Source organism: Macrobrachium nipponense, chromosome 8, assembly GCF_015104395.2.
Source record: "Macrobrachium nipponense isolate FS-2020 chromosome 8, ASM1510439v2, whole genome shotgun sequence".
NCBI classification, from domain to species: Eukaryota; Metazoa; Arthropoda; class Malacostraca; order Decapoda; family Palaemonidae; genus Macrobrachium; species Macrobrachium nipponense.
Window position 1 is genome coordinate 29,283,461 of NC_087203.1, and position 25,000 is coordinate 29,308,460.

General features: G+C 37.3%; 1 protein-coding gene across 1 annotated transcript in view; it reads right to left on the minus strand.

Moving 5' to 3' along the window:
* Nucleotides 1-23,982, minus strand: part of LOC135222628 (probable nuclear hormone receptor HR3) — a 437,120-nt gene extending 413,138 nt beyond the window's left edge. The window contains exon 1 of the mRNA XM_064260749.1: nucleotides 23,688-23,982. Coding sequence (XP_064116819.1) covers nucleotides 23,688-23,706 — 19 coding nt within the window. The 5' untranslated portion in view covers nucleotides 23,707-23,982. The remainder of the gene's footprint in view (nucleotides 1-23,687) is intronic.
* Nucleotides 23,983-25,000: the final 1,018 nt, after the last annotated feature.

Consider the following 25,000-nt stretch of genomic DNA (forward strand, 5'->3'; position numbering starts at 1 on the left):
AAGTTTACCCAGGACTTTTAACTTTTCTAAAACGTTTCTCCTTCTCATCACCCGTTATTATTCCTTTTCCACTTCGGATGGTAATTAATATTTTCTCCTGGCTTTTGGTACGTTTGTTTTTAGGCATATATTATTTTTTAGGGTTCTGGACTCTTTTATGATGTGTTTTAATGTATTTCCATACCTTTATTTTTACAGCTTTGATAATGATGCTCCTAGGCCTTGAAACTGTTGGCAACAATCAACCCATTAACAAATGCACGAGATGTCTTCCCCCCAAATTCCTTTTTTTTTAAAAAAAAATGGCTAATAATATTAATATATAATATAATTACTTATATATATATATAATTATATTATATACATATATATCTATATATATACATAATATATAGAACAATAATAGACAATTATATGTATGTATTATGATGTAATAATATAGTATAAATATATATATATATATATATTATAATAATATATTAATATATTATAAAATATTATAATAGGTTTTGCAGCTTGAAAAAGACAACAAGAATTTTGTTTTTTCCAAACGGGACGGTTCTACAATTCTCGTTAACTTAATTTATTTAAGGCAATGAACGCTAATATTTTAGAATAAACAAAAAAATTTAAAGATCTGAAATCTATCGAGAACAACCTGTTTTGCCAAACCGTTCCATAAATGAATCAAGCTTTAATTCCGGTCCCGAGCCCAGGACCCTAGGGACATAAAAAAGCCGACTGTGGTGGGGGGTCACAGTTCGTGTTTGGAGAAGGACATGGGGTTAGCGAACCTCATCTCACCCAATCCGGGTGAACTCCTTCTGGAGGGCCCCCACCCCTGTTCTAAGGGGAAACGGTTACAAAACAAACATACTCAGCGGGCTTCAAAATGATGTTGACATCAGTTGTTAAAGGTAAGGATGGAAAGTAAGACAGAAGAGAAGATGAACGGTAAGGTACACTAAAAAAGAACTAAAAGGGGTTTGCCGAAGGGATGGGTGGGGGCAAAGGAACCTCCCAAGTCATGGCCTTGCTACAACCCTTCATGGGACTATAAAGGGACGCCATAAAAAAACGTACAATACTCTTAAACCTAAAATGCTATACCTTCAACGGATATAACTTCACGGAAAAAGGCTGAAACAGCGAATTGTCCTTTGCACACAGCAAAACTTCGTGGTTTAATCGACATTTCACCGCAAACATAAATGGATTTCCCCGTTTGAGGAAAACAAACTGAAAAAACTGAACAAAAAATTGAACCGACTCTCCCGCCCCGACGGGGGTTTTGAAACGTTTTTCTCCAGGGGCCCCCCTACTTTAACATATACTTACATTTTTCTTTAATAACATTTATCATTCGGCGTGAGTACCATCAGCGTTAGGAACGGAACATTCCTAGATGAGGGCTTCCTGGCCTTGTTTGTTTTGTGGAATGACGAGCACCATTTTTGGAAATCGATTCCTGGCGTCCTGTAAACAAGTCCACACAAATACCTACGCATGTGGGCGGGGAGTCTGTCTCCCTCGTATTAGTACAATATACATATATCGTGTTCCAAGGAAATCCAAGCGCTTTCGTTCTTTACCTAAGACATTGTCAAGGAACGGATTCGTTTCCTTGACAAATGTCTTAGTAAAAGATCCCGAAACGGCTTGGATTTCAAAAACTCAATCTATTTCCATTTTCCCTTGGTATTTCCGCTTATTTAATGAAGTCCGACGTGCATCTACTGTGATTTTTTTAAGTATATAATATCGTGTGGGGTGTAATTTAGTAATTATATATAATATATATAATATAATAGATATATATAATATATATATATATATATAATATTATATTATAATATATATATATATATATTAAAAAAGGTAGCCCGATAAAAAAAAAATGCCCAAAATATAGAGAAAAATACCATATTTCAGAGACCACTGTCTCTAGACCTAAAGAAAGGAGGGACAGCAGTTCTTTGAAATATAGTATTTTTCCTTCCTATATATTTTGACCCGTTTTTATGGGCTCCTTTTTTATTAAATTTTATTATTATTAATTAGGATTAGTTATTATTTTTATTAATTACTATATTATATATATCTTATATATATATAGATTATAATATATATATATATAAATATATAGTATATCCTAATATATATATATATATATAGTAATATTAGTATCATATAATGATATTATATTATATAGTATATTAAACGACGTGGTATAGGTATATTAATATATATATATATTAATTTATGTATATATGTATGTGTGTAGATAGACACACAACGCAGACATGCTCTCATAATATTGCCAAAGAAATAAAAATCCTCGACCGACGAACTGCAGGACACCAAACCAGAAATGACTTTCGTTTCGAAAATCCTACAACAAAAAGCAAGGTTGCGAGAACAATCGCCAACCTGAGCCCGCAAACCCTCCCTTGTTATCCTCGCAGTTCGAGGTCGAAGTAGTTCGATCTTCCCGCTTTTGTTTTTGGGTTGAATAGAGAGCGTTTTAGGCCAAGAAAGGCCCAGTTACTGGGACCTATGATGGTTCATTCACGCGCTGGAAAAGGAAATTAAGATCAGGTAAGGTCTGGAAAAGGGTGTAACAGGAGAACCTCGCAGCTGCACTAATGAAGTAACTGTTAAATAAAATTTTGAGGGTGGGGGGGATAGCAAGATGGAAAGACAGATGATATGAATGGAGGTGCAGTAAAATGAAACTGAAATTGGGTTGCAAGCTAAGGGCCACCAGGTAAACGGGAAACCTAAGGTTTTTATTCTGGCAAGAAACGGACGTTTAGTAATGCTTACAGTGCACCCTTAGGTGCACAGAAGCTTCTGTTCATAACAGAAGGTTGGAACGGGAAATTTGGAATTATAAATTTAGGCCAAAGGCCAAGCACTGTTGAGACCTATCGCGGTCATGTTCAGCGCTGAAAGGGAAATTGAGAGGAATAAAGCAAGCTTTTTAAAAATTTGCAAAATGCGGTAAACAGGAGGGAAAAAACCGTCGCCAGGTTGCGCTATGAGACAACTGTTACTAGAGGGTCGAAATTGTTTATAGCAAAAAGGGGAATGTGAACTGAAGTAACAGTAAAAGGAATGAAAAACGGGTTGCAGCGAAGGGGGCGGGGAAGGGAATCGTTGCCAAAGATCTTGAAGTAATGCCTACAAGTGCCAACCTCATCGCCTTTACGGAAGCTACCTTTGCAGTGGGGACCATTAAGGAATAGCCAGTGGTTTCAGAACGTCCTAGAGGATAGTCGCAAAAATTTGTTTTGTGGTTAGTTTACGAAGTAGAGCAGCTCTTTACTATTTCGTTAATCTTGTATTTTGTCAATTGGTATTATGCGTTTGTTGAGTGTATATATATATATATATTTAATTATATCTATATATATAATAATAAATATATATCAATATATATATATGTTATATATGTTGGTGTGTGTGTCGTCCCTGTATGAGGTAATACTTATACATTCTGTATGAATATATAACATACATATAGATATTATGTTATAAACAAAAATAGTTTGTTATCCACATCATAGCCATTTGGCTACTTCCATAATAAACACTAATAATAATTAACTAATAAAACTAATTACTGACTAGCTTGGCAAAACTCTCAAACCTTCGATGCCGTTTTAGGTTTAGGCATTGGTATTTTGCTCAATCTCTGGAAACTACAACACGATCATAACGGACATCCAGACAGGCCATTCTATTTCCTATGAAGTATTTCAAAAAGGATATTCTTTCCGAAATAATAATAATAAGAATAAGTAATAATAATAAAATAATAATAAAATTAACAATAATAACAATATTAAGTAATGATAATAAATAATTTAAAAAGGATAGGGGATAACGCCAAGTGGAAATTGGTACCCATCAATCATAGGATCACACTCCGGCACGATCCCAAGAATTCCCATGAAAAGGAAATTCTGGAAAAACTAGAGGCTGGAAGTAGCTCCAGGACTCATGCAGAAGAGTGTGATCCTAGAAACGGCACACATAGTAAGAAAATTGATGGACTCCTAAGGAGGCAGGATGCAACCCCGGAACCAACCACACTATAAATACCACCCAGTCGAATCGGAGGGACTGTGATAGAGCAAAAAATAATAATAATAATTTTTTTCGTTTACAATTCTTTGTACCAAAACAAAACAAAAAACCGCGTAACATGTTCTTAAAAATCTCCTTTGTGCGAGAAGGTGTCGAGAGAGGATTGAACAGGAGAGAGAGAGAGAGAGAGAGAGAGAGAGAGAGAGAGACCGCTACTTGCCCCTGGGCAAATGCACAACATTGCAGCAAATATCCCGGAGGACCAACTGCGCGCATCTCTTTTTATAAGGATTTCGAACGACACCGTCGAGCCTCGCTGCTCATAGTGGAGTTGGGTTGAATATAGAATTTAGGCCAAAGGCCAAGAACCGGGACCAATGAGGTCATTCAGTGCTGAAATGGAAATTGACAGTGAAAAGGTCTGAAAGATGTAACAGGAGGAAACCCTAAAAGCAGTTGCACTATGAATCAAGTGGTAGGAGAGGGTGGGAAGGAAGATGAATTGAGAGAATATGAAAGGAGGTACAGTAAAACGAACGAAAGTGGTTGCAGCTAGGGACAGATGGCACGCTGCAAAGAACCTTAAGTAATGCCTGCAGTGCACCGCATGAGGTCCACTGACAGCACTAACCACGTACGGGGATTAGCTGCTCATGGTGTGCGTGCATCAACTTGGATCGAAAGCTGGAATGGAATGGAATACACAATCTTGGCTAAGACCAGAGCGCTGGGACCTATGAGGCCATTCAACGCTGAAGCGGAAAGTGATAACAGAGAGGTCTGATTGTTTGTATGGTGTTTCTACGTTGCCTGGAACCAGTGGTTATTCAGCAACGGGACCAACGGCTTGACGTGACTTCCGAACCACGTCGAGAGTGAATCACTCTCACTAGAAATACACATCTCTCACAACTCAATGGAATGCCCAAGAATCGAACTCGCGGGCACCGAGGTGGCAGGCCAAGACCAAAGCGATCACGCCAATGAGGCGCTTCAGAGAGGTTTGAATTGTGTAATGTACGAAGAGGAAAACTTCAAAGCAGTTGCACCGTGAAACAATTGCTAGGAGAGGGTAGATAGCAAGATGGAAGAGATTGTGAGTAAAATACAGTAAAATCAATGCAAGGGGTTGCAGCTAGGGGCCGAAGGGACGCTGCACAAACGTTAAGAAATGCCTGCAGTGCACCACTACAGTTCCACTGACAGGAATGCCCCCTGCGGGGAGATCAGATATCTGGCGTTGTCCTTCTTTCAAAGGGAAAACCACCTCAGGCAGTCGAAAGAGAAACTCTTGGCTATCTAACTGAATGGATCGAGACCACATTCGAACTGCAGATACAACAAACTAAGTGCATCACAAGTCAGACATGCTTTTTTTCTAGAACGGAATTGAATACAGAATTTAGGCCAAAGGCCAAGAACTGGAGACTACGAGGTCATTCAGCACTAAGAGAAAAATTGTGAGTACCTAAAAGGTTTTAAAATCGTAATAAACAAGTTTCAAAGTAAATTTGCAACGAACTGAACACCATTCCACACGAAGACTCCCGGGAGCTTCAGTGATCAGAACTGAAGTCTGCAAATGGTCTTAGTATTATCTTATATCGCATGAGCTCAAGATGATTTCATTGCACTGCGGACAACATACCAACCTTTGTTTTTTTTTTTTCAATTCACCTTTGACAGATGTGCATATATATATATATGTATATATATATATATATATATATATATATATATATATATATATATATATATATATGCACATCTGTCAATGGTGAATTGAAAAAACAAAACAAAAGTTGGTATGTTGTCCACAGTGCAATGGAATCATCTTGAATATATATATAATATATATATATATCTTTGATCATATATTTGGATATAGAATATATATATATATATTTATCTATATATATATATATATATATATGCATATATATATATTTATATATATTTATATATATATATACATATATATATATATATATGTATATATGTATATATATACATACATATATATATATATATATATATATATATATGTATATATATGATATAGTATATATATATCAATATATATATATATATAATATATATATATATATATATATATATATATATATATATATATATATATAGCCTTTAACCCTTTTGATAGGGTATTCTCAAATGGTTTTCATTTCCTGGTTCTCGGCATACGATATATTTTTTGGGGGATGAGATTGCTAACAACCGTGACACCCCGCCCCCCAACTAACCCGGCCCTGACTAACACCAGATATTTAAATCACTGCTCGTTCACAAAGAACTCCTAGAATTTTTTACGCAATAAAAAGTATGTATCTTCATATAGTATATATATATATATATATATATATATATTATTATACATATATATAAATATAGTACTGGTAAATCTTCTTAGGCACGAAGACATGTTTAATTCAATTGAACTCCACATAGGATAATGAAAAGTTTTTCTTAGAAAATCCCAAACCGTTTCGTTCTCCATGGGCCCCTTCTTGGAGCGTGTATTAAGGAAAGAATATTATATATATAAGATATATTATATATATATATATATATATAATATATATATAATATATAATATATATTATATGTATACAATATATATATGTATTATATATATATATATATATATATGATGTATACTATCTATATGAAATATACTATATATATATATATATATATATATATATATATATATATATATATATATATATATATATATATGAGAAATGGGACAAGACTTACCAGTTTACAAAATATGCTAGAAGAAATAATTTTTTTTTTCATTTTTTTTTTTTCAGTTTATATTGAAAAAGGAACCGATTCCCTATTTTTTTGTTTTTTTTAACTCGAACTGCACTACGGACAGAGTTCAATACGATAGCTAAATGGTTCCTTCCCCTTGTCCACTACACTCACCAGGAACAGAACGCCTTTAGAATCACCGAGGAGAGAGTTTGTTCACTTCCAACTTCCACACCTTGAGGGAGAGTTATCATTCTTACAATCTCGCTAAAGTATAAATCACTTCCTGTTATGCACTTCATACAATGAACTATTTTGACAGGTCTGTACTCTAATGACGCCGGTTAGATGATGTTTACGCCTCGAACACGTGAATAAAAGGTAAAAGGTTAAGTCTTGAGCAAAAAACAGAAATTTTCAGAGATTTCCATATCAACCCGTCCCTGCCCCTAACCCAGAGACCACCTTGTAATGAGTACAATATTAGCAAACCTACAAGACGTCCTGCGTAGCTTTACCAAAAATTCGTGATTTTTCGTCTGTAAGATCAGAATAGAATATAGAAGAATTTAGACCAAAAAGCCAAGCACTGGGACTTATGAGGTTATTCAGCGCTGTAACGGAAAATGACAGTAAAAAGGTTTGAGGTGTAACAGGAGGAATTCCACAGAAGCAGTGAATCAATTGTTACGAGATGATGGAAAGTAAGATGGAAGAAAGGGAATATGAACGGATGTACAGTAAAAGAAATTAGAAGGCTTGCAGCCACGGGCCGAAGGAAAGCTGCAAATAACCTTTAGTAATGCCTACAGTGCACCACATTGTACTCTATGAATCCTGCGGCGTCGCTTCTCAAAAGCCCAACGCCGACGAATAGAGTACTGGATCTGGGAGACGAAAAAAAAAAAAAAAAAAAAAAAAAAAAAAAAAAAAAAAAAAAAAAAAAAAAAAAAAAAAAAAAAAAAAAAAAAAAAAAAAAAAAAAAAAAAAAAAAAAAAAAAAAAAAGTCACGCTCCGACTCCGTCGAGTTGTCTGCTTTTATAATACGTCTTTACAAAGACATCTCACACTTGGAGGGGATATTGCGAGTCAAAAGGCACGTCCCTTGTAGTAACTATGAAAGGTTAAGAGTAGCTACACGCAAAGTCATATAAGGTATACACACATTCTGGGCTGTTAGATTTAAAGGGCTAATTACATATTACACACACATACATACATGTATATATAGTACTATATAATTTCATTATATATATAATATAATATATACACACACACACACACAACACACACACACACACACACACACACATATATATATATATAATATATATATATATATATATATATATATATATATATATATATATATATATATATATATATATATATATATATGCATACAGCCGGAGAAGGGTGAAATGAAATGACTTGAACCGAGCGCTTTCATGTATTTTCTACACCTCATCAGGTTCAGGTACAAGTGCCAAGAAAACAAATACAGAGTCACAAGAAGACTTCGTGGCAAGACAAATGATGCTAAAAAACAAACAACGCTAACAACTACCAGACAGTTCTAATACCTAATAGCCTACTTGTTTAAAATACCCTTCGTTAAAAATCTCATCAACTTTGTACAAACCTAGGCTGATATCAATAAATTATCACAGTCTTGTTTAATATACAATGATTCTATTAAATTTCTTTTCACAAATCTCTACAAAACATAATTTCCTTTGAGTCTGTCCAGATTATACCATGATCACTATTATTCATATGCACAAATAATGCATTTGACATATTACCAGTTCTTACATTATATTTTGTGCTGTTTTAATCGAACTGCCAATGTCTTTCCACTTTGTCCACGTAAGTTTTATTACAATTTTTTGCACGGAATCTTATATAAATACAAACCTGTTTCCATTTCCAGGTGAATTTTCTTATCAGCAAGTTTTCTAATAGTTCCTAGATTTTGAACACAATATTAATACCTAGTGGTTTGACTTGTCTCGGGATGTTATTAAAGCAAGTATAAAAAGGAAGCACTAAAAGGTTTTTGTTTTGCGAACTTTCAGTTTTTGTCAATCCGTAAAAACGTTTTCGTGCCTTACAATAGGTGTTTTCAATAAAAACTGTTTGGGTACCTCAAATTGCCAGCAATTTCACGTATCTTGTCAATTCATGATCTAAAAATTCGGGGCTTGCTGACCCGCAGGGCCCTTAAAAACATAGCAGAAAAAACAGCAGTCTTAGTTCTAAAAGGATGGTTTGAATAAAAATGTACATAAGAACAGATATTTGTGGTTTCCTATAAACAGAAAATTTGAACTTTCTATCAAATCTATGTACCAACACATCTAAAAATGGCAATTTTCCTTCTTCTTCCCTCTCAAGGGTGAACTTTATGGAGGGCACTAGTGCATTTAGTCTACTAAGAAAGTTGTTTACGTTCTTTTTCACTGGCCATGAACAAAAGATGTCATCATATCTTATCCATAACACACTTGGCAATAAATTCGGTAAATATTTTCTTTCAAAAAACTCCATATATAGATTGCTAAGTATAGGAGAAAGAGGATTCCCATGGCCATACCGAATTTCTGTTCATAATAATTACCATTAAAGGTAAACTTGCAACCTTTGATACACAATTTTATAAGTTCTATTAAAGTTTTGTGTGGCAATATGAAACACATGTTTTTTTCATTTCATCCCTCCAGAAACTATAACAGGTCATCTATTGGCACCTTTGTAAAAAGAGAAGTAACGTCGAAACTCACCATTATAAAGTCATAATTTGGGTTAAAATTATTAAGACGACTGATAAAATCTACATTATTTTCGAGAGAACATCCCGAGGACCGTCCCCACTAGTGGTGTAAGTATTTCAACAAGCCATTTTGATAGTTGTTTATATGCAAAAGAACCAACAGAAGCATTATAATAGGGTCTTACTGGATTACCTTGTTTATATGTGCGTTTTTTTTATAGTACCATACAGATAAGGAGAAGTTGGGCAAATAGTTAGAAAAAAAATTTTTGTACTAAATCCTTATGGTTATACAAGAGTTTCTTAATATTCTTGTTAAACTGAGCATTATCATTTTCTAAAGTACTGTTTCTCAGTTCGAATATAGGTAGTATGATCGTCTAACAGTTCGTACATTTTTCTCTCATATTCAGTTTTATCCAATATAACCAGAGCACTTGACTTATCTGCTTTCGTGACGTGGGAGAGTGGTTATCTTTCTAATTTTTTCTTTTCTTGTAAGTTTCAAAAAACCTCTTTGGAATAGTAGGTGATATACCCAATCCAGCAATACCGTATATCATGACAAACTGAATATCTGCAAGGGTATGATATACGGTATTGCTGGATTGGGTATATCACCTACTATTCCAAAGAGGTTTTTGAAAACTTACAAGAAAATTAAGAAAGATAAACACTCTCCACGTCACGAAAGCAGATAAGTCAAGTGCTCTGGTTATATTGGATAAAACTGAATATGAGAGAAAATGTACGAACTGTTAGACGATCATACTACCTATATTCGACTGAGAGAAACAGTACTTTAGAAAATGATAATGCTCAGTTTAACAAGAATATTAAGAAAACTCTTGTATAACCATAAGGATTTTAGTACAAAAATTTCTAACTATTTGCCCAACTTCCTCCTTATCTGTATGGTACTATAAAAACGCATAAAACAAGGTAATCCAGTAAGACCTATTATAAGCTTCTTGTTGGTTCTTTTGCATATAAACTATCAAAATGGCTTGTTGAAATACTTACACCACTAGTGGGGACGGTCTCGGGATGTTCTCTCGAAAATAATGTAGATTTTATCAGTCGTCTTAAATAATTTTAACCCAAATTATGACTTTATAATGGTGAGTTTCGACGTTACTTCTCTTTTACATAGGTGCCAATAGAGACCTGTTTAGTTAGTTTCTGGAGGATGAAATGAAAAAAACATGTGTTCATATTGCCACACAAAACTTTAATAGAACTTATAAAAATTGTGTATCAAAGGTTGCAAGTTTCACTTTTAATGGTAATTAATTATGAAACAGAAATTCGTATGGCCATGGGAAATCCTCTTTCTCCTATACTTAGCAATCTATATATGGAGTTTTTTGAAAGAAAAAATATTACCGAATTTATTGCCAAGAGGTGTGGTTATGGATAAGATATGTGGATGACATCTTTTGTTCATGGCCAGTGAAAAAGAACGTAAACAAACTTTCTTAGTAGACTAAATGCACTAGTGCCCTCCATAAAGTTCACCCTTGAGAGGGAAGAAGAAGGAAAATTGCCATTTTTATTTTTAGATGTGTTGGTACATAGATTTGATAGAAAGTTCAAATTTTCTGTTTATAGGAAACCCACAAAATATCTGTTCTTATGTACATTTTTATTCAAACCATCCTTTTAGAACTAAGACTGCTGTTTTTTCTGCTATGTTTTTAAGGGCCCTGCGGGTCAGCAGCCCGAATTTTTAGATCATGAAATTGACAAGATACGTGAAATTGCTGGCAATTTGAGGTTACCCAACAGTTTTATTGAAAACACCTATTGTAAGGCACGAAAAACGTTTTACGGATTGACAAAAACTGAAAAAGTTTCGAAAAACAAAAACCTTTTAGTGCTTCCTTTTTATTACTTGCTTTAATAACATCCCGAGACAAGGTCAAACTACTAGGTATTAATATTGTGTTCAAAAACTCTAGGAAAACTATTAGAAACTTGCTGATAAGAAATTCACCTGGAAATGGAACAGGTTGTATTTATAAGGATTCCGTGCAAAAATTGTAACCTAAACTTACGTGGGACAAAGTGGAAAGGACATTGGCAGTTCGATTAAAAACAGCACAAATATAATGTAAGAACTGGTAATATGTCAAATGCATTATTTGTGCATATGAATAATAGTGGGATCATGGTATTAACTGACAGACTCAAAGGAAATTATGTTTTGTAGAGATTTGGTGAAAAGAAATTTAATAGAATCATGTATAATTAAACAAGACTGTGATAATTATTGAATATCAGCCTAGGTTTGTACAAAGTTGATGAGATTTTAACGAAGGGTATTTTAAAACAAGTAGGCTATTAGGTATTAGAACTGTCTGGTAGTTGTTAGCGTGTTTGTTTTTTAGGCATCATTTGTCTTGCCACGAAGTCTTCTTGTGACTCTGTATTTGTTTCTTGGCACTTGTACCTGAACCCTGATGAGGTGTAGAAATACATGAAAGCGCTCGGTTCAAGTCATTTCATTTCACCCTTCTCCTGGCTGTATGCATATATGATCATCACACGTCTACAGTGATTTGTTGCAATATATATATATATATATATATATATAATATATATATATATATATATATATATATATATATATTGATAATGACTGGCAAAAATTTTCTGTTACAACAGAATCCCATCTAATAAGAGGAGCCCATAAAAACGCCAAAATCTAGAAAGTAAGTACTATATCTCAGGGACTACTGTCTCCCTCTTCAGGTAGGTAATGAATGATAGAAGCAGAAAAGGCCCATTAAAACACTGGTTTACAGCTGAGGACTATATTTCGGTGGACTGACTCCCACCCTTATCAAGTAGAGAATGACAGAAGTAGTTACATTTGCGAAATATATAGTGTGAGATATGCCCTTTAAGGTGATGCCTGGGGTCACTGCTAAGCCGACGTTGGTTCTGTCATTTGTCTTAATCCTCTGTATCGTTGCTTTAAGGAAGATATTGTCTATGTGGTCAGAGTCCCAGGCTCCATTGGAGAGGTTGGTTCTATTATCTTGTTGTTTTATTAATGAAGATTCTACCATCTGACATTTGTATCGACAGCTGGTTCTGTAGAAGAATACATATATAAATATTTACATATATGTATATTTACATATACATATATGTGTATATGTAAATGTATACTGTACTCAATGTATGTATGACTAGCGGTCACGCCTTTACCATCTCATTTGCATACACCCACACCATAATCATACGCATCAGCTATATCTATAAAATCACATCAACAGACACATAGGTGTCTGTAACGCGAATATGAATGTATTTATAAATACAGCAAATAAGCTTAACCAAAATCTGTATATTTGTTTATAAATCTGTTTATAAATTACAACAGGCCACTTGCATTACTTGACTTTATCTCGGTCAAAATATTTCATATATACACAAGAACTTAAGCATTTGGCAGAAAGAGCATATTACGGCACATGTCTTAACCTACACAGGTATTCAAAGGCGCACAAGTATGCATATGTGGGCAATATCACGTGTCTTCGTAAAAAGCATTTCCCTATAGGGTCTGTCTGTGCCTACGCATACATCAGGAGTAATGCGTAATCAGGCTAATTCAGTAGCTGTCAAGTCAAACACGAATCGTTTTTAAACTGTATCGACAGTCTTGCCTAACAGATACTGTCAGTAATTCAAGACTATGTCATTCGTGCACCGTCTCTCATCCTTGATCTACAAAATATATAAGAAAAATACAATTAAAAAATGCGTCAAAGTTTTTTCGGCGAAATCGAGTTTTCTATGCAGTTTATAAATGCTCTATGAGCCGTGGCCCATGAAGCATTCAGTCACGGCCCGGTGGTGGCCTGTCGTATAGCGTTACCAGGCACGATTTTGCTAACTTTGACCTTGAATAAAATCAAATCTATCGAGGCTAAAGCGCTGCAATTTGGCACGCTTGATGATTGAAGGGTGGGTGATCAACACACCAACTTGCAGCCCTTCAACCTCAGTAGCTTTTACGGTCTGAGGGCGGATAGAAAAGTGCGGACGGACAGACAAAGCCGCCAAAGTAGTTATTTTTTTCTACAAGAAACTAAAAAACTTGCCAAGCAAGAATTCCAGAGCTTGTTCTCTCATTCTTACAGCATGACCAAAACATTTCAAGAAACTGCGATGCTTCTGAAGAAACTCATCTTGTTTTCAAACTATTTTCACCTAGCAGACTATATATAATCTTTTCAGTCCCCTTCACTCTATATACGGAGGCTTTTCAACATAAATTTTCGCCAATTCTGACCCTTTTTTCTTTTCGCAAATTTCGTGAATTGAGGATTTTTTTTCTTTCGTGAATTGAGGATTTTTTTCTTTCAAGCATTCCCATTTTACGTACAGTTCATATAAACGCTGCATCTTTTCTTTAAATACTTTTTTAATTAGAGTCGAAAATAAACCTTTTATACATTGTAAACAAATCAGCACATAAGAAATATACAAATATGCATATATATATATATATATATATATATATATATATATATATATATATATATATATATCCATAAGAAGTGATTCCCAAATAGCCTCCGCCCCTCTGCAAGACTTTTTTTGGGGGGTGGATGGGCACTAATAGCCTCATGCCGTTGTCATCTGTGTATCTCGTGCCTAAATCACTCCTTAGGTTCACTATAGGCCCAGTGGTTTGTTATCGGAACGTGCGCACCCCGCTGTTCACTTCCCAGTTTACACAATTACATTTCCAAAATATGAAGCCATAAAAACGTGAATATTTTGCGAACAACAGTTGGTATTCGATTGATTATTCCTGAGGTTGTGAATCTAGCGATTCTAGAATGACAAGTGAACTCATTCCTAAATTCGCTTAAACGTATCGCGGACTACGATTCCATTATGTCGTGCAAATGACCACACAATTCTTTCGTTCTGAGAGATGTAGCATTTTTATCATCTTTCTCTCAGTCACCAATAATTCATTAATTGTTTGTTACTCTATATCCTTATATTCTCTGTCACCAATAATACATTAAATACTTGTTACTCTGTAGCCTTATATTCTCTGTAACCAATAATTCATTAAATGTTTGTTACTCTGTATCCTTTATATTCTCTGTCACCAATAATTCATTAAATACTTATTACTCTATATCCTTATATTCTCTGTCACCAATAATTCATTACGTTTGTTACGCTGTATCCTTTATATTCTCTGTCACCAATAATTCATTAAATGTTTGTTACTCTGTATCCTTTATATTCTCTGCCACCAATAATTCATTAAATACTTGTTACTCTGTAGCCTTATATTCCCTGTCACCAATAATCCATTACGTTTGTTACGCTGTATCCTTTATATTCTCTGTCACCAATAATTCATTAAATACTTGTTACTCTGTAGCCTTATATTCTCTGTCACCAATAATTCATTACGTATGTTACGCTGTAGCCTTATATATCCTCAATGTCCGATACATGAATTCCCGAATATTCAGTAAATTTTTCTATCGACTTTTCCAATCGACTGAACAACGCCGTTGTCGTAATTAATGACAGTTTACAAAAATACAGTTTTTTCCGTCTTCATGTCTCATATTCTACGTGAATTAAGTTACATTCGGAGAAGATTCGCAAAAATCGCCTTTAAAAACGTTTTCATGAGAGCAGATGTGCATCGAAGGCCCTAACGGTCAACTAATTTGCTCCAATGTCAGGAGATGAAAACCGCAAGCAGCCAGTCCGCTACAGTTAGATTGGAAGCTTCACTGAATATAAAATTCAGGCCGAAGGCCAAGCATGACTGGGGTCTATGAGGTCAATCAGCGCTGAAACAGAAATTGACAGTAAAAGGTTTGAAAGGCGTAACAGGAGGAAAACCACGCAGTTGCATTATGAATCAATTGTTAGGAGGGTGGAAAGTAAGATGGAAGAAAGCGAATATGAAAAGAGGTACAGTAAAAGTAACGAGAGTGGTTGCAGCTAGGGGTTGAAGGCACGCTGCAGAGAACCTTAAGTAATGCCTACAGTGCACTGCAAGAGGTGCACCGACGGCACTAACTCCTTACGGGGATTTAGACTGGAAGGCAAACAGTTAAGACTGATCTTAAATTAGACTCATTGCAGAGTCACGTGACAGGATTAGTGGGACGATGGGGCGTCACTGCTCATGGTGAGGGCACAACTTGTCTTGGAAGGACCATGGCAGGTTAAATCAAGACTGTAAAACAGTGTAGCTATTAATAGCAAATAGATATAGAACATAGGCCTACGAAGTCACTAAAAAGGTTTGAGAGATGTAACAGGAGGAAAGCCTCTCAGTTGCACGAGGAATCAATTGTTAGGAGACAGTGGGCAATATGATGGAAGATAATATGAACGGAGGTACAGGAAAAGGAATGAAGGTGGTTGCAGCTAGGGACGCTGTATAGAACCTTAAGTAATGCCTACAGTGCACCGCATGAGGTGCACAGACGACACTATCCCCCTAGGGGCTTGGAGCCATATAGCGGCTGCTTACTTGGCGTCTAGTTTCTGTTCAGACATATATATTCAATCTTGTAATACACACATGTTTCTACATATGTATTAAAATATATGCAAATACACGTGAGCGAGTACTGGCAAGCAAATGTATTCATAAAAGCCTCAACGTATTAATGATAAACGCATTCCTTTTGCTATGCAGTTTCTATAGCAATTCGGTAAATGTATGATTTAAGATATCAGGAAGCAGTGAAGTTCTTCAATGACCATCACATGACAGTTGTCATCCCACAGAAAAATGATTGTGCCCGATGCACTTCGCGTGTCAACAATCATCCTAAAAGGAAGAGGAAATAAGAAAAGGATTTTTCTTAGTCACCAGAAAAACGAAATCATCCTAATAGTTTATTTACTGAGACTTTCGCATCGGTTCTCATCAGGCGGGTCCTCATTTCTTTTACGTCAATCGTTCACAATGATCTAGAACAAGTTGTGAATCCTTGTCCCGACACTTTTTGAAAAAATACATCTTTCATATCTTCTGAAATGTCGCTTAGGTTTTCGCATCTTTAGGCCAAAGGCCCAAAGGCCCAGCGCTGGGACCTATGAGATCATTCAGCGAAGAAAGAGAAATTGGCAGCAATTGTTAGAGAGGGTGGAAAGTCAGATGGAGGAATGAGATGTAAACTGAATGAAAGGGCTGCAGACAGGGGTCGGCATGGATGCTGCTAAGACCCTCGAGTAATACCTACAGTGCATCACGTGAGGTGCACTGGCGGCACTAGCCCAACACCTAACCACACACAATACGGGGTCCCTGAGCCGGGATACTGTGCATTCAAAAGCCGGCGTCCTAACCTTTGTTTGTATGGTGTTTTTACGTTGCATGAAACCAGTGGTTATTCAGCAACGGGACCAACGGCTTCACGTGACTTCCGAACCACGTCGAGAGTGAACTTCTATCACCAGAAATACACATCTCTCACCCCTCAATGGAATGCCCGAGAATCGAACTCGCTGCCACCGAGGTGGCATGCCAACACCATACCGACCACGCCACTGAGGCAAAGCGTCCTCACTTTAGAGCGTCGAAACTTGCCCCCGTTCCTACGCAAAGTTAGGCAACCGACCGCACCTTGATCACCGCCCAAAGTCAAAGAAATGTCTTCTCGCAGCGAATTAGCGGGAAAGAGGATTAACTGCGGAGAGTACTGACTGAGGCACTGCGAGAGCCACGTATGGGAGCCAACTCGGGGTTATAGGCACAGTGACACACATACAGAAGAAGAAAGGGGGGATTAGGCGACCGCGGTATATACGCCTACTACAGTAGGCCTAGAATATTCCGTTCGCCGACACACGCACGAAACAGCCTTCCCGCATAGCACCTTTAAAGCGGTTCCTATGAGGGGTCGTGCAGGCCGGGGGAGAGAGAGAGAGAGAGAGAGAGAGAGAGAGAGAGAGAGAGAGAGAGAGAATTCTTAAGAATAATGGTCAGTTGTAAATCAGAATAGCCATTCTACATAGGTTTCTGCGCAAAACTTTACAAAAAAAAAAAAAAAAAAAAATACAATTCAAGAGGATTAAGGAGACTCCGCTGCACTGACTCTCTGACGAAACGACTTCAAAAAAGAAAAGAAAAAGAGATTGTAAGGCTTCGTCGTCGCACGTTGACGTTGTTTGTAACATTTCTGTCTTTCTTTGTTGAGCTCATCGTTGGAAGTTCCCGAAATAAACGATATCTTTCAGTTGCTTCGCAGAACTTATTGAAGGCCTGCAATTATGCAATACCAGAATCAAGTTATTTCAAAACGATTTAGGCCACTTCATCTGATCCTATCTGTCTGGAATTTCGGAAGTCAGGCGAGAGAGAGCATCTGAACACTGCGCCAAGACTACACAGCAAAATACCGCCTGAAGCTACGATACTGACAAGAAAACACTAAAAGACAATTATAATAATAATTAAACATAAAGAAACAACTTACTTAGGAAGCGCACAAGGGCCCGCCAGAGAGGGAATTATTCCAGTGGAGGGCTGTACATAAAACCAAACAAAGTGAAAGTGAAGGACAAATGACTTTTTCCGGGAACTCTTATTCTTCAAGAAGTCTTTGATTTTTGCCCGCCTACAGCACAGTGGAATGTTTTCACGTATATCTCTCTTTAATAAACGTCCCATTTTTGGTAACTTGTCGAATGTGCATATATTATTATTATCATCATCATTATTCTTAGTACTAGTAGTAGTAGTATATTTCTTGGTGGTAAACTGAGAAAAATACACACTCGACTCTGACAAACAATAAGACGAAATGATATTTCCCCAAGCCCCGATACATAGATCCGAAAAGAGTCGTTGGAAAGGCTCGTTAAAATCAGGGTAATTCTCGGCAATAACTCTGCACGGATTGCAAGGAACAGTCCCGCGGTGTTTAGTACTATAGTACATTCACATCAACCGTGCATCTGTTGTCTAGGCCAGTCCCTTACGACGCTCCTGATTGGCTGTTGATAAGCCCCCAATCCACAGCGCTGGAAAGCTCTCAGTTGACTCTCGAGAGTTCACATAGGCAGGATGTATGTTCGACTTTTTTCCTGAAGGATACGTTTCTCAGGAGAGGTGGAAAAACATACATCCTGCCTATGTGAACTCTCCCACGAAAGACTGAGAGTTCCAGCCCTCCCTGTGATTGGGCTTATCAACAGCCAATCAGGAGCGTCGTAAAGGACTGGCCCTAGACATCAATCATTCATATGCACTGGTTGATGTGAATCCCACTATAAAGCCCCTAGGGGGTAAATTATGGTCGAAACCACCATCCGCCCCCCCTCCCCCCCACCCCCCCCACCCCCAAATAACGGTAACGTTCTTAATAAGAAACCCAAATACTATATTGAAAATGTAATTTCCAAAGAAAAGGCCCGACGCGGAGTTTTTATTACCTAAATCTACCAAAAAACAGTTCTGAGTGCAATTATCCACTGACGTCCAGATGCCAGATATCCTTAAATAATAATAATAATAATAATAATAATAATAATAATAATAATAATAATAATAAAAAGTATAGGCGATACTTCCGACATGAACCAATAACTACTGACGAATCGAACCAGATGGGTGGAGCCCTATCTCGCCTTAACGCGAGACTCCTCTCAAAGAACGAAGAATGCTCTCTAGGCCTAGCTCATGTTCTGGATTCGGTTCTTGCTTCAAGTTGTCATCGTCCTCATTCACTAAAAGCCCGCTAGAGTCCGCGCTGCATTTGACAAGTATATTCCGTTTTAGCTCGAATATTTTTATTTTTTCTTTTTTAAGATCATCATCAATCATGGCATCTCGAACTGATGAATATACTTTTATACCGTGTGTTTCGTTTTCATGGTGGGGTTTCCATTGAACAATATTGAAACATTCAGGACCTGAACGAGAGGCTCCAACAAATGAAATATATAAAAATTATGGCCATATTTGTCATTTTACATATATATATAATATATATATATATATATATATATAATATATATATATATATATATACACACACACACACACACATATATATATAATATATATATATATATATATATATATATATATATATATATATATACGGCAATGTGAGACAGAACATTGGGAGACTGTCTTCCCGCTATTTTTATAACACATCCTCTTTAAGCTAAAGCTCCTATATCAATTTCAGAGCACCATTTTCCCTCATTTGGAGCTCCTCTTGTACCCACATGTGTGCCTTCATAGCAATCACTTTGGCTTATTCTCTAGCGTTATGTTAATTTTGATTATATCAATATTCATTTCCATTGACATTAAGAGAGAGAGAGAGAGAGAGAGAGAGAGAGAGAGAGAGAGAGAGAGAGAGAGAGAGAGAGAGAGAGAGAGAGAGAGAGAGAGAGAGTAAGGGCTGCTAGGAAATTCAAATTTCCTACTAGCCTCGGGCAACGAAGCAACAAATAAGTTCACATTGCCCACAAATAAATTTACGTCTACAATAAACTTTTCTTTAGTAAATTTGATTATTAGTAATGCCGTTACGTAACGGTAGTAATCTGTAAACAAATGCAATAGCTAAAGAAAGGCGAAACAACGTCAAAACAAAGTCGTACGAAAAATACATCGGAAACTAACAAAATTTACGACTGGTTCTTACCATAATTAAGCAAGAATCCCAGATTCCCTACCGAAAGGCGAGTTTTCACATGTTTATGAATTCCTTCGTCCCGGGAAGAATATTTACCGGTCAAGAATTTCATAGAACCTAACTATAAATTCATTCCTCTAGATTCTGATAGCATTATGTTTCTCTTTTTTTTTCTTTTCTTTTTTTTATGGTGTTTTTATTCAGCAACGGGACCAACGGCTTTACGTGAATTCCGAACCACGTCGAGAGTGAACTATCATCAGAAATACACATCTCTCACACCTCAGCCAAAGGCCCGACAATCGAACTCACGGGCAACAAGGTGACACGCCAACACCATACCGACCCCGCTACTGAGGCGCTGAAAGCATTATGTAGACGCGGCCTAAATAAATAAATAACTAAATAAATCACACGCATCTCACTCAGATATCGCCAATCACACCAGAAGACCACGGATGGCTATACACTACACCAGGTCAAAACTTTGAATGTTACTACAGACAACCGGACCAGTTTGTATACATAGAGTGGAACCAGTAGTTGACAGCGATAAACCACCTATCCTTCCATTCACGAAACAGCTTTTATACGCACGAGGTTCCAACAAAAATTGATGATTCTATTTCTTTTACAAACTATCAATCCACGACAGCAATACTATTTAACCTTTTCCGATATATACATATATATATATATATATATATATATATATATATATATATATATATATAATAAAGGAGTCCATAAAAAACGCCAAAATATAGAGACAATACCAGTATATTTCAGAGATGCTGCTCTCTCTACCTGAAGAGAGAGACAGCAGTCTCTGAAAATATATGTATTTTCCCTATATGTTGGCGTTTTTTTTTATGGGCCCCTTTTTATTAGATGGAATTCTGTTGTAACAGAACATTTTTATCAGTACATATATATATATATATATATATATATATATATATATATATATATATATATATATATAAAATAGAGAGAGAGAGCAGAGAGAGAGAGAGAGAGAGAGAGAGAGAGAGAGAGAGAGAGAGAGAGAGAGAGAGAGAGAGGCTTCTTGCCGTTACAAAAATTAATATTGCCACAAACTTCAACGTACTTTTCATCGCCATAACAGAGATTAAAACAGTTATTCGATCTTGCTGGTGCGACCATTTTTGAACACATACCACGAGCATTCCATTCACGGACATGCTTATCTTTGCAATTTAAAAAAAAAAAGCCGTGTTTAAATCAATTTTCTCTTGGATAAGGAATTCATGCGGAAGTAGAAATAAAAGAATAGATAAGCTGTCTAAAATTTACAGTTTACGCGCAAATTTATCGCATTGCAGCGGTGACATTTTACACAGATTCCAGATTTCCAGTCCACTGGAAAATTACTGGAAACATTCGAAACTAGAATCCAGTCAAATCTCATGGCTTATTCATGTTGAGGAGAGGTGGGTTTGCTGATAAAAACTAAGGAATGGCCAATGTCTGCAGGTATATTATCAAAATGTCATTCACTAATCTTACTATGTATGCCGAATAAGAAATCAAATATGACTGCGTAGCGAGTGGTTGAAATCACATTACTGATCATGTTACTGATAGCATGCCCGTGTAAATAAGATAAAATATAAAAATTCTATGTAGTATTAGTTATACGTACAATGAACTTACTAAGTAAACAAATTAAAAATGACAAAAGCACTGCAGAATAAATCAAATATGTATGCCGGGTAAGTAGGTTCAAATCACGTTTATTAAAAGATATGACTGACAGGTGCCCGTTCAAGAAATCAATGTACAGTTAGTGACAGAATGAAAGTTACCTAATTAGCTAATAAAAAAAAAAGACAAAATCCTTTCAAGTCACAACAAAAGACGTGTTAAACGTCTCAAAGAGCAGAGAAGCAACAGCCACGTAATTCGGCAATTAAATGCTCACATTGTTAAGTATACCTTTTAAAGATGAAGGCCGATCAATCAATACACGTGCGCCTCCCACTCCCACGCCGGAAAGTTGTCGACCATAAAACACCAGTTAAGTTAAAAGCCTCGATTTGTCGCCACATGACAAACACGGATCACTTTGGTCACTGTCGAGGAAAACAAAAACACGTAACCCCTCCCCTTTTTTTTTTTTTTTTTTTTCGACAATTCAAACATCGACCTCACACAAAAAGCCCACCTTTTGAAGCAAGGAAATATTTCCAGTCACACAAAAACGAATCATTGAAAAAGGATTCGTATCGATGGTGAGTTATGCTGATAATGGTGATGATGATAATGGGCCTTCGGTCAATCTGCAAACATTCTGCGATTTTTGGTTCTGTGTCGTCACATTTGTTTGAACACTGCGAATTCATCATCACGTGCTTCCATTCCTGTTCCACGGGATTTGGAGATCATCTTAAGAATTCCTTCATCTCACACGTTTCACGCTCCACACAATTATCTCGTCTTTTGCGTTTATATGCCGAGGATACAGTTTTGTTCCACGTCAATCTGATGTTATCCAGAATACTGGATGCTACTGCAACAATTCCATATTATGGATGTCTGGCGATGGCACCTTTCTTCCCTGATGATAGCACTGCCTTCTCACTTCCGGTCATCCAGAGAGAGAGAGAGGAGAGAGAGAGAGAGAGAGAGACGATTACCAGCAGTAGCTTTCGACAGCGTTGGATTTTGACAGCTTTTGCGCTTCCAAATAAATTCCAGATGAAGTCACAACTCATTAAAGAAGAAGGTAGAAAAGGTCGTGTTGGGGGGCGGGAAGGGGAGAATAGCGCCTGTTTTTTTGGATGAGGGTGGGTGGTGGGGGGGTATGTGGGGGGTGGGGGGATGGTGGGAGGCAGATTGTTGATGCTGGGTCACGTGGCACTCGAGTCACGTTTTCCGGAGGTCACGCGACATCGGCTTCACGGCTCGAGTCTCGGTGAGAAGCTGAGAGGAAAGGAAAGAGAGAGAGAGAGGGAAAGAGAAGCAGATAGATGGATAAACGGATAGAGGGAGACCGAGAGAGAGCGATAGAAAGATTCCCCTGTGCAACAGCTACCCCAGCTACTCAACTCCCTATTCCTCCTCTTCCCCCAAAGGCACAGGGGCACGGAAAGGTGTGGGCAGGTGGTTTGCAACTACAGGTTGAGAGTTCAGGGAGCACAAACATAGGTGCTGGGTGGTATTTGGGGGGGGTAGGGTGATTGGGTAGGGAGGTCGTGGCCTGGGTCACATGGTTGTGTTTACATCGGTGGACCACCTTCAGATTCGGCAGCACCCTGAGAGAGAGAAAGAGAGAGAGAGGGAGAAAGAGAGAGAGGCTAGCAGTAGCAGTACGAGCCGCCGTTGGGAGGAAGGCTCCTCTCACTCGAACTTACCTCTTATGGTGCTAGGCATGGTGCAAAGGCGGAGGATAACGACGGCGGTGACAATGGTACTAACGACGCCTGGGGCATGGTCTGTCTGTCTGTCGAGGGTAGATGGAGAGACGAGGATCCGAAGAGGTGATTTTGGTTTGTTTCCGAGTTAACGGTCCACTGCGAGATCGGTGACGAACAAGGGGTTAATAACTCAGAGAGAGAAAGACAGAGAGAGAGCGAGCGAGCGACGACGCCTCGCGCGACTTCGCACTACTAACTCCGCGGCCGGCACCAAATCGACTGACTGGCTGCTGCTGCTGCTGCTGCTGTTGCTGCCGCTGCCGCTGCCGCTGCCTCCTCCTCGACGCGTAAGACCACCAACCATAGTCCGTCTGTCCGTCTGTCCTACGTCGGGACTTGCGCCTACAAACGCTGCCACCAAGCTTTTAGACTCGATACTTTGAAAGCATCGTCCTCGATGAGCACTTGCTTTCCCGCGCACCAAACCGGGAAAAATCCTACGCACTCCGCAGCCACCGTTTAACTGACTGGAATCAATTCGTGGGAGGGAAATATAGCAAGTGGCGATTGATTAAGTCTCTCTCTCTCTCTCTCTCTCTCTCTCTCTCTCTCTCTCTCTCTCTAATATACATACACGTATATAAATAAAGGTAATGCCGTGGCTTGAACCTTTATTTATACATAGCATCACGTTTTATATATTTCGTGATCAAGGTATTCATACACGCATATAGGTAGATAACATACGTACATCCAACGTAGCACGAAGGAACACGTACTAGAGAATATCCTTAAATCCACGGTAGGAAGGTAAGTGAATTTAAGGACACACACACACACACACACACACACACACACACACATATATATAGATATATATATATATATATATATATATATATATATATATATTATATTATATATATGTGTGTGTGTGTGTGTGTGTGTGTGTGTGTGTCCTTAAATCCACGGTAGAAAGGTAAGTGAACCAGGGACTTAGAACAAGTACACACACACTCACACACACACACACCACACACACATATATATATATATATATATATATATATATATATATATATATATATATATGTGTGGGTGTGTGTGTGTGTGTGTGTGTGTGTGTGTGTGTGTGTTTTCCGTGTGCGCATATGTTTAAAATATTTGTATTAAAAACAACATTAAGCATTTCCCCCCTCAAAAGAAAAGAGTGGTTCTACAGAAATGGCAATATAAGTCACAACCACTGGTGATCGTAAGATGAATGGCCTGTGCTGGGAACTTCTGCATCATTAGCTGCTCTATAACAT